At 47.4% G+C, this 11,023-nt stretch overlaps 1 protein-coding gene across 4 annotated transcripts in view; it reads left to right on the top strand.

The window, feature by feature from the left end:
* SPRY1 (sprouty RTK signaling antagonist 1) overlaps positions 1-5,150 on the top strand; it is a 33,474-nt gene extending 28,324 nt beyond the window's left edge. Inside the window, exons 3-4 of one of the 4 annotated variants that reach the window (XM_035326064.1) lie at positions 847-854; positions 2,894-5,150. In XM_035326064.1, the coding sequence (XP_035181955.1) occupies positions 2,950-3,912 (963 nt within the window). In that variant the 5' untranslated portion in view covers positions 847-854; positions 2,894-2,949 and the 3' untranslated portion in view covers positions 3,913-5,150. Of the gene's footprint in view, positions 1-846; positions 855-1,413; positions 1,449-1,476; positions 1,731-1,792; positions 1,813-2,893 lie in introns of those variants that run through there. The other 3 variants (XM_035326066.1, XM_035326063.1, XM_035326065.1) reach the window with 3 other exon arrangements.
* The last annotated feature ends 5,873 nt before the right edge of the window (positions 5,151-11,023 follow it).

The raw sequence follows: 11,023 nt of genomic DNA, 5'->3' as shown, positions 1-11,023 counted from the left end.
GCCGGGTCAGGTGCGGGGCCGGACGGAGGGAGAGGGAGGGAAGGGGGCGGCGGGGCGAGCCCCGGAGCCGCTGCGCTGCCGCCGCGGGCGCTCCGCGTTGGCCGGCTACGATCGCCTGGCAGCGCGGCGGCGGCCGGGCTCGCAGCCTGTCAGCCGGCCGCCGACGGCAGCGCCGAGCACATGGCAGCCGCCCGCCGCACGGCTCCGGCCACAGCCGGCCCCGCTCCCCGGCTGCCCCCCGCGCTGCGGGGCCGCGCTCAGCTCTCGCCGGTGCCGGGAGCGAGCCGCGGAGCCGCCTCGGTGAGGCTCGAATTTTTGTTTTGTTATCGTTATTGCTGCTCTTATTATCGCTGTTGCTGTTTGTTATTATCGTCGTTAGCGTGCTTTTTGCCTCGGGCGGCCGGGCAGAGCGCTGCCCCTCGGAGCAGTCGCGGGGGAGCGGGGGGCAGGCGACCCCCGAGGGGCGGCGGGGTGGGCTGGGAGCCCGGCCCGCCGCAATTAGCGCCTCCCGGCGTAACTGGGGAGGGAATTGGTTTCGGGGCGTGCTTTTTGCGCCTATAAGCGGCGGGGCGAGCAGGTGCCGGGCGGCACGGAGCGGGGCGGAGGGCGAGGTCCGCGGCGGCGGCTCCCTGGCAGAGTCCGGGCGGCCGTTAGCGGCCGGCGGCGCCCGGCGGCCGTGGGGCTGCTGACAGACCCCGCGGGGGCTCGGGGGGGAAGGAGCCGAGCCGAGCCGTGCCGTACCGGTCCGATCCGAGCCGTGCCGGCTGCCCGCAGCCGTCTGCGGGGATTCCCCGCCCCGGCAGCGGCCGTGCCGCCGTGCGCTGGCGCTTTAAACGCCGGGAAGTCCGCCCTCCGCAGGGAGCAGCGACCTCGGGCTGCGCCCTCCCCCTGCAGAAGGCGGGGGGGAAGCCCTTGTTTTCATTCATAACTTTTTTTTTCCTTTTTTTTTTTTTTTTTTTTTTTTTTCCCCTCCTCTTCCTTCCTCCCCGTCAGCTGCGCGCCCCGCGAGGCTCGCAGGGGGCGCCGCCCGCCGCAGCACCTCAGGGCCGGGGCTCGGCCATCCGCGGAGCGCTGCGGAGCCGCCAGGTCCCTCGCCCCGACCCGCCTCATGCGGCCCCGTGTGCCGGGGGGCAGCCGCTCCGCCAGCCCGCGGCGAGGGGCGGGGGTGTCCGCACGGCGGCTTTCCTCGGCCCCTCCCGCCCTCCGCCTGCCCCGCGGCTGGGCTCGGCGGTCTGCGCGCGGCGCTGGTGCCGCGCTTTGCCCCAAAGATGGCACTGGATGCCTGTCGCATTTTCGTGGGATGTTATTGCGCCTTCCCTCGGGAGCCCGGCTCCTGCCCGCTGCGGCTGTAACGCTCTCCTCCTGCGCGTGCACTCAGCCTCGGCGCGCCGTGGATCCGTGTTCAGCGCTCGGCAGGGACGCCGCTTGTCGTGCGGAGTGAATCAGGAGTGAGTGCGGTTTTCTTCTGCGTCTGTTTCTTGCTTTCTTCCTAAGCCTGTGACCCTAAGGCCCTCACAGGTGACATTAAACGTAAAATGAAACCTTCGGCTGGTGGATCAGCGCAGAGACTCTGCGTCCTGGTAGAAGCTGGTGCTAAGCTTTTATCAGCAGAGTGATACAGATGCATGGCTACCCGCTAGGATAAGTCCTGCTCTGTCCTTCCCCGTGCGTCCACGGTGCCTGTGCCGCTCGCGTTGCGAACAGCTCCGTGCCATCTGTGGGCTGGAGAGGTGAGACAGACTTCTCCAGGGCTGTTGGATGGGTTCTTAGTGAGTGCTCGGTCACCTAGCACTCATCTTGTTACTCCTTCAGGTAAACGTGCATGACATCTTGCGGGGAGTTTGTCTGGGGCTTTCGGTAAAGGAAAGCAGTTTGTTTTATGGGTTCTCTCTATAAATCTGGCTTTTAGATAATCTCATGTGCGCTTTTGTATGGGTACGGAACTGTCACCGCAGATTTGCGTTTGCAAACTGTTGTGTTAATAGTTAAAAGATTGAATAGAAGAATTTGTATTTCAGAAGCTTTTAATCAGTTTATCTTGGGAAATACTATTTGTTCTTTGTCTTTTTTTAATTTTTTTTTTTTTTTAAAAAAAAGTACCTTTTTTAAAAAAAAAAAAAACAAATCCTTATCTGACAATTTGTCTTACTCTCTTCTACCTGTTTTTCTTTCACACTCTGCCCTTTGGTCAGAAGATACTTGAAAACAGGCTTCTGTTTGCACCCTTATTTTAGCTTTATGAGTTTTGGATGCTGAGTTTCTTTCTTATAGAAAATGTCCACCTAACAGTGCTTTTTCAAGGCTCTGTAATGCACACACCTCACTTTAAAAATGATACTTACCGAAGCATGCTATAGCAAGCAAATCTGTTTGGCTTTCTGATGCTGCAGATTAAGCCAGAAGAGTGAGAATTGTGCGTGCTCTTTATTCTGCCCTGCAGAACGCAGCCTGGCAGTGCTCCTTAACGTTTCCAACTTAGTTTTGGGGGCTGGCAGAATTGCTATTGCTAATTGGGCTCGGTAGCAAGTGAGAAGCACTTACTTCCTGTGGCTTGCCAGGCGAGCTTGCAGGTTAATGCTGATTTTTATAGTTATTTTCTTTCTGAATTGTAATTTTAATGGCAAGGGGTCTCCCTTAGCATTCCTCACCTATGATGCCATACCCAGGTTCTCCCCATTGCTGGACTTTGGCCAGATCCTCAGCGTTGTTGTAATCCCCTGCTGAAAGAGATCAGCGCCAGGTGGCTGGGGCAATTTGTGGTTTGCCATATCACTTTTATTTTCAAAAAGTATCCTGTTCTTTGTTCCTCTTTTACGCTTGATCTTGTGTCTGTATGTATATATGTACACACGCAATGTTTATTTACACTTTCTGACTTCTTATTGTTATTCTAGGGTTTCAGATGCATGCCAGGTTCCCGCTGAATGCCAGAGGTAGAGATTGCTACAGATGGAGCCCCAAAGTCAACATGGCAGCGGTGGTTCGTTAGTAGTGATTCAGCAGCCCTCTTTGGACAGCCGGCAGCGGTTGGACTATGAAAGAGAGAGCCAGCCAACAACGATCCTGTCGCTGGACCAGATCAAGGCCATCAGGGGCAGCAATGAGTACACCGAAGGTCCATCTGTGGTGAAAAAAGCTGGTCCGCGGACAGCACCGAGGCAAGAGAAGCATGAAAGGACTCATGAAATTATACCGATTAATGTGAATAATAATTACGAACACAGACCCAGTCACGTGGGACATGTGGCACATCAGCATAACGCGAGGGCCCCGGTCTTGAGCAGATCAACGAGCACGGGGAGTGCAGCCAGCTCTGGGAGCAACAGCAGCGCCTCTTCAGAGCAAGGACTGCTGGGCCGGTCGCCTCCATCCAGGCCGGGTTCAGGCCACAGGTCCGACCGGACAATCCGGACGCAGCCCAAGCAGTCGTCTCTGATTGTAGATGATCTGAAGGGTCCTCTGAAAGAGGACTTGACACAGCACAAGTTTATCTGCGAACAGTGTGGGAAGTGCAAATGTGGTGAATGCACAGCCCCGAGGGCCCTTCCTTCCTGCTTGGCCTGCAACCGGCAGTGCTTGTGCTCTGCGGAGAGCATGGTGGAGTACGGCACCTGCATGTGCTTGGTCAAAGGGATCTTCTACCACTGTTCGAACGACGATGAAGGGGACTCATACGCGGATAATCCCTGCTCCTGCTCCCAGTCACATTGCTGTTCTAGGTACCTGTGCATGGGAGCAATGTCCTTGTTTTTGCCTTGCTTGCTCTGCTACCCTCCTGCAAAAGGATGCCTCAAACTGTGTCGAGGGTGTTACGACCGTGTCAATCGTCCAGGCTGCCGATGCAAGAACTCCAACACTGTCTATTGTAAACTGGAGAGCTGCCCCTCTCGGGGTCAGGGCAAGCCCTCATGATTTTTGGAGGGAGGTTTACTTCCTCCAACTTTGATTTTCAGGTTGTAGCTGATTTTTTTTTTCCTTTTTTTTCCTTCCCCCATTTAGGGGGGGTGGGGAGACTGCTCTTTGGCTTTCTCCCTCCACTTCAAATACACAAGTTCTTCCCTTTGCATCTGTGTTCTCCTCTTTTTATTCACTCAACTGAGTGTGGAGTGTTTTACGTAGTCATTGCTGCTCTTTGGTAAGTGTGGACTTAGTATCTGCGTCTGCCGCTCACTTTGGCAGGGTCATCTGAGTTTGTAACTGAACCACTCCTGACAGAGACAGTGAGGGCTCACTGGGCTCTTCCAGCTTCTTGCTCTGAATATCTTCCCAAAGATGTTTTTCCTTCTCAGCATTTTTTTTGTCGTTAACCCCTTGGGTACCAAGGAGTAACTTTTCATGAGTGAGCTGGATTGTGAAATAACTTCTTGAGTGTGCTCTTCCTGGAGAGGGATGTAAAATAAAGGCTTTACCAAATGAAAGGCCTGATTCTTCTGTAAGCAGCCTGCAGCCTGCCTTTTTTTTTTTTTTTTTTTTTGACCTCCACCTCTTTTATCTTAACTGTTGGAATATTCTCAGTCCTGAGAGTAGCTGATTGTTTCTTCCTTTGCTTTTTTTTTTTTTTAACTTGAGTTTTTGCTACACTATGTAGATCTTCACATTGGAGACATTATGGCTGCAACTGTACGCATTTGTTTCTCTTGCTGTCAAATCTTTGAAGGATATTGCTCACTCCACCTTCCTGCTCCTGTTTTATAGTCCATCAGTATCATGTTGATATTAAACTCGGTGGTGTTCATATATCCAAACAGCCTTCAGGTGTCATTGAGTCACCTAAACTTTCTTGAATCTTTAATGTTTCTTGTGATCCTCTGGTTTAGTGAATTTAGCTCTGCTCTGTACTTTATAATTTTATTCTGTTCCCTGTTTTATTGCCTTAGCCACAAATTGTGGTCCTTTTTTGTATATTTTATGTATAAAACACAAAGTTGAATCCCAACTATTTTTAAGACAAAAGTCTGTTAAAACTTTTTTTATTGTAAAGAATATTTATTATGTGAATCTCTATTATTTTATGATATTTATTGCAAAAGACTTTGAAAATGTACTCATGTCTGAATATAACAAAATATCAATACTTAACGAAATAAGGATGACACGAAGAAAGTACATATGTTAACTATAATGCAGAAAATATATTAATTAATGAAAATGGCTCTTGAGTTCTTTTGTTATAATGACAGGTTGTAAGCTACTTTTGCATATTCTAGGTTCTTGTTATTCCTCTGGTCACGGGGTCTGTCAGGTAGCAAGTAACTTCCTACTGATACTTCAAAACCACTAGTCTGTGCTCTAGTTTAGTTTACCTAATTTTAAGTTTGCTAACCATTGATCAAGTAAGTTTTTGCAATTGAATGTATGCATTGTGCTCAACAGTGCCAGGAGGTGTAGGCCCTATTTATTTACTACAGCATCAAATGTAGTTGTGGAGGAGGAAACCATAACTTCAAGTTTAGTTTCCTAAAGAATACCAAATTAAGGTGTAAACCCATTCTAAATCTTCTGATACAGACCTTCTTGGCTGATTAAATTATGGTTTAACAGAGTTTGGGTTGCTGCAGTTTGCTAGCTTTGAGAGTTGTGTGCGCGCGCGCGTATACATGCATGCCTTGTTTGTTTCTCTCCCCATACGTTTTCCGAATGTCAACTGAATCCACCTTCTGTCTTTAAATTAAAGGCTCTTAAGGGTGACCCAAGTGTCACAGCTACTTGTGGCCATTTAACACTTGCTCAACAAAACCCCTTTTCATTAAGAGTGAATGGGGAAACCTCATTCTTCTGTCCATGTGGGTCAAGGCTATCATCACAATTCTCTTAAAGTAAAAAGTTTACTAAATGGATGTAATTCCACATGGTATTCAGAGTAAGTGGTTCTAGAGAAACTCCACTTCAGAACGCTAATAATCTGACAACTGTCATATCGCGTTTTGAAGTCTTCTGCTTTGAATTGCCGTGCTCAAGCTGTTCTAACTCCCAGTATGCTGATGACTGGAGTAAGCTGGGCTTCTGTACTTAACTGCATCAAAGCTGACCAAAAAATGTGTTCTTTGATAAAGAGTTTGTATAATTTCTGTGAGGTATACAGCAAAATCATAATAATGTTATATCTAAGAAACAACTTGCTTTACAGTATGCTCTTGGTAATACTGCTCTCTCAATCTCAGTTCTGCACATAAACGTGACAAAATTTGCCAATGAGGAGCCTTGCGGGGTAGCAGTGTGTATATGTAATCTGCCTGCCACCATTTATTCTTTGTGAGATATGAAGCAAAGCCAAGAGAAGAATGTGTCTGAGGAGTAAATGACTTGCTCAGCACTACTTCCTTATCACTGATACTTCTCTAACAGTGGCAGCTGCAAACAGCCCTCGGGAGACAATGAAATCCTTGTCAAACAGTCACCGTTGATCAGATAGGCCCATTTTTAAGACTGTGTACTGACACTCAGAAATACCGAGCCAATTGCAGTTTCCTAACTGGATGCAATCCAGCTTTGTGTTGAGTACATTTGCTTGAATGGTGTTAATTTTTCCTCCTCTTCAAACAAACAAACAACCAAAAAAACTGTTTATGTTGTTGACTTCTGTCTCTCTCTTTTTCAGCCAGGTGGCTTATGTGGGGTTTTGTTAGGGTCTGTTTTGTAGCAGAGCAGAAGAAAGCCCAAAGGACTCAATCGCACATAGTCTGCGTTTCCGTGAGCATCTTCCATCATGAGCTGCATCACACCATTGGCCCAGATTTCCTAAGAAATCAACAAAAACATGCTCTAGTTAGATTAAATAATCTTTGCTAACTGAAGTTGGGAATAATTTAAGATTGTCGTTTCTTAAGAGGAACGTTTGACTTTGACCCATGCAGAAATTAGGCGATAACTGTTCACTGTGTGTCTGTAGCAGTCCTCTAAGTGCCAGGCGTTACCCAGAGAAGGCAACACTGAAGAAGTAAATAGCTCATTTTTTCCCTTTCCTTTCTTGTTTGAGAAGTTGCATCTTTGGTACTTTACCTCCATCTGTTTGAGTTCACTTCCATGTTTGTCAGGACGCAGGACGATTGCTTTACTGTATGGCAGTGGCCGTGACGTCTCTCGGGCAGACAGACGGCTTTTTGCAGTGTAGATCCAAGCAGGGTCGTGTGAGGGCAAATGGATGTCTTCCTGGTGGGTGTGTGGCAGTAAGCGAGCTGACAGATGCACAAAGGAAGCCTGCATGTGTTGAAGGAACAGTAGTTATTTCACATATCCCCTAAGCATCAATCACTATGATCTGTTCTACTGCCTACAGTACAGTCACTGGAATGACCGCCTGCAGATACAGCATCTTGTTGTGAGGGGGTGAACAGGTCTGCTAAATGCTAATGGGAATTCTGATAACTGGGAGACTGAAGTGTAGATTTCAGTCCTTCAGTCCAAACTTTGTCAGTGTGCTGTTCAGGTCACTTCCTACACATCTGTACAGTGCCTACAGGCTCCGAGGTCCAGCTGCTGTAACGACGTAAGTGAAAATTATTTCTTAGCCATTTTCAGATAGCTTTGATAGTTATTATTTTGAAAAAAATGAAGAGTATGCAGTGTGAAAGAATTGTGTATTTAGGCAAGAAGCGCAGCTGACCTAGTAACCTAGTTGTATAGGTTGCTGGCCATCTGGTTGTGCACGGCAGGGTGCTGAAGTGTCTCGGTGTAAGGAAGGGAAAAGGGAAGCTTCACCAGGCTGGGATTCAAGTCTCTGCCTAGCATCTCAAACCTGGTGGTAGGAGATGAGATTTGGAAACAGATGGTAAGTTTCCACGTTCCCTGCCGCGGGAATACATTGTTAGGGTGAGAACTGGAGAGTTAAGGTGTTCCGCCAGAGACAGCTTCATTACGCTAATGCTAGTGTGCATGATAGCGTTATCCGAGGGGGAATAGTACTTAAATGAAGAGTGCGTGCTCTTGTTTATGGTTCTGTATCGTAAAGACGGGTGGGAGAGGATTAGCTCCTCTCCCTGTGATAAAGCAAATCTGTTAAGAGGGATTAAACAGGCTATATGAAGTGTTTTAATGGACTTATATGAAGTAATAGATTTTTGTCCTGGAGGAATGTTCAGGACTCACTGATACTTCTGTGTTTCTTGTTCTGCTGAAATTACCTCCAAATGCTGAGGAGTCCTGATTAATTGTTGGCTTTCTTCCAGCTGGAGCATTTCTGTCAGTCATGGTAGCGCTTCAAAAAAAAACCTGGAGTACGATGTTGTCCCACTATCACACAACTGGATTTACCAGCCTTACAAAGTGCATGGTTTGCACAGGTGTTGTTCTGATTAGCCTTCATCCCTGGGCAAGCTGCTTTCAGGGCAGCTCTTAAATGTTTCTCCTTCCTAGCTGTGGTTATTTCTCATCTTGCTTTCACTGATGGGAGTAGCTGAGACGTGGCTTCAACCCTCGCCAGTGGTTACATGGCCACATGGGGCCTGTGCGTAGTTTTGTACTTATTAGAAGGATCTACCTGAAAAACGTCTAAGCTACCCAGAAAGTTGCCGTCATCATGTTCTGCCTCCCCACTAGAGCAAGGGCTCAGACTGTAAGCAGTACCTGGGGCTGGCATGTCGCTGTCCTGCAGGGAATAGGGCTGGGCTCTGTGTCGGGTGGTCAGCACAGCCCTGGATCTGCTTTCTGGTGCTGCATCAGCGCTGTGAAATCCCAACACGAGGTCGTTTGGGCCCTTTGTGTTCCCTTGTGCTGTGACTACTCCCTTGCAGACAGATGGGAGCTCTTTCAGAGCATGTCCCCACCTCCAACCACAGTGCCAAAGCCCAGGCCCTCACTAAACACCACAGAAGGTGTCGATTCCTGTAAGCATTACACTTTTCAGTTGTGGTTTCCCTGTGTGTGCTTTGAAATGAGCTTTGTTTTCATGTGTACAGGTAGCAGTGTGTAGGTGTGGATCTGCCCCCCCATCAGCTGGACTGGGAGCACTTGGCTACGCCTGGGTAAGTGCGTTCTGTTAGGTACTGTGGGCTTTGGCTGTAGTGTTAACAGGTAAATCCAGACTCAGTGTTTCTTAAAAGCTGAAAAGGAGTACGTACAGGTCGGCCACCATATCAGAAGCCAATACAGTTGGAACGAAGCTCTATTTCCAGAGTGATATCTACTGCTCGGTGTGCATTTGTGACCGAGAGATGCATGGTCATCATTTTCCCAGTGTAATGCTTGCAGCTGCTGCTCCTGCTTCTCCAGGTGAAGGTGTCTTCAGACAAGAAACCTCCTCATGTACTTATTAGTAAATACAAATGTGGGACAGGTTTCCTGTAGGCGACACATAACCTTACTAGGTTTACACATAGAGGGGTGAAACCCTTTCGGTTTTTACTTCAAAAAGGACCAGAAAATCCCTGGGATCTTTCATTGGATACATGTGTGCATTTGGAATGGAATCTAAGCCCATACTGTAAAAGGAAAGGCAGCAGTGTGCCATCCCAAGGGGATGACATTGTCATGCATGTTACAAAACTAGCAATCTTCAGCTCGAAAATGTAATTATTGCCGATTGCTTGGATTTGAAGAAACATCCATTTGTTTAATCCTCAGAGAAAGGTGTGCGTGACAGCCGTGCCTCTCTTGCACTGTCAGCCCGCCCTGTTTTGTAAACCTCTGTATACATGTACAGTGCTATGAATCTGAAAACAAATATGCTACAGAACACATTGTCAAAAGGCACAAATGTTCGACAGAGGCTCTACCCCAAAGGGCTGAACCTCATTGTGTTTGTGCAATAGGGAGCACAATGGAGCTCGCATACTGCCTGACCCTTTGGGGCCGCTACCGTGGTATGACTGGTTTTATAACGCAGAGTATTCCTTCTGAACGAAGTCAACGGGTGTACAGCAGCGACTAAGTTTGCCAAACATCAGTGTATGTCCACTAGTGTCTCCTGTCACAGCAAGGAGTTCTGAACGGATTGATTCTGGTGGTAGGGTGTTTTCCTGTTTTCTTATTTTGTTTTTATTAATTGGGATGGTTCATACCATGCACTGTCTTATGAATGACTAAGATTCATAAGTGTTAAGGTCCTCCTAGTTTATGTGATAGAGTAACTGGGAGAAGCAGCTGGAATGCCCTAAATACTTGCTAAAATTATGTAATGATTAACTACTTAATGCATATTTAAAATTGCATCGACCATCTTCTGGAGAGTACTTCAACTTCCAGACCATCTGACACTTCTTGCAGTGCTGTGAGAGCTCCTCTTCCACATGTTAAGCAGGAAGAAAAGTTGGCATTATCTGACATGGGAAAGTTCCTTTCAAAAGCATCATTTCTTAGTTTTGTGGTGTTCGATCTGATGCTTTTGGATCTGCACACATTGAGAAAGACACTTTAAAATGAAAATGAATAAAACAATTGCCAGAGAGAAAGGGGAAAGTTCCATGGCTTTTCCCCAACTTGATTTTCAGGAGATGGCATGGTACCTTCTTTTTAACATTGAGGCTTCCTAGCTGCTCCTGCTCAAAAATCCATTTTCAGAAAAATCAATTTCCTATCAAAATCTATTTCCTATCATGTCATGCCCCCCTCTCTTTAGCGAATAACTGTATCCTTGCTCATTATTTTACAGTGTGGAGTTCTTCTGGACGACAAATGCTCTGGCTGTATGAGCCATCTGTGCTGCTCTGCTGCTGAGACACTTGCTGGATTAATGCACTTCTGCATGCTCTGTCTCTCTTACGAGTCACAGTGAAGGTGATCCTGGTTAGCCAGGGTGGGAAATACACTTCAGTTGGATCTTGGGGTTTTGTTTTGGTCCAAAGTTCAAATCTGGATATGAGCTTTGCCAAAGTTTGGCAGTACCTGGCACCTGGGCTTGAGCTTACTGACCTGCAAGAAAACGTATGGAAATGTAGTATAGTTGAAAATGCACCAGTGCTGCTGCATTAAACAAAGGATCACTGTAGGAGCAAGTGATAGACTTGTACAAAATCTTTCTGGAGACTCCACATCTCTCCCTCTCTCTCTCTCTCTCTTTTTACTATTATTATTATTTTTATTTTTATCT

The sequence above is a fragment of the Oxyura jamaicensis genome, chromosome 4, assembly GCF_011077185.1.
Source record: "Oxyura jamaicensis isolate SHBP4307 breed ruddy duck chromosome 4, BPBGC_Ojam_1.0, whole genome shotgun sequence".
NCBI lineage: Eukaryota > Metazoa > Chordata > Aves > Anseriformes > Anatidae > Oxyura > Oxyura jamaicensis.
This window is presented reverse-complemented; position numbering and strand designations above follow the sequence as displayed.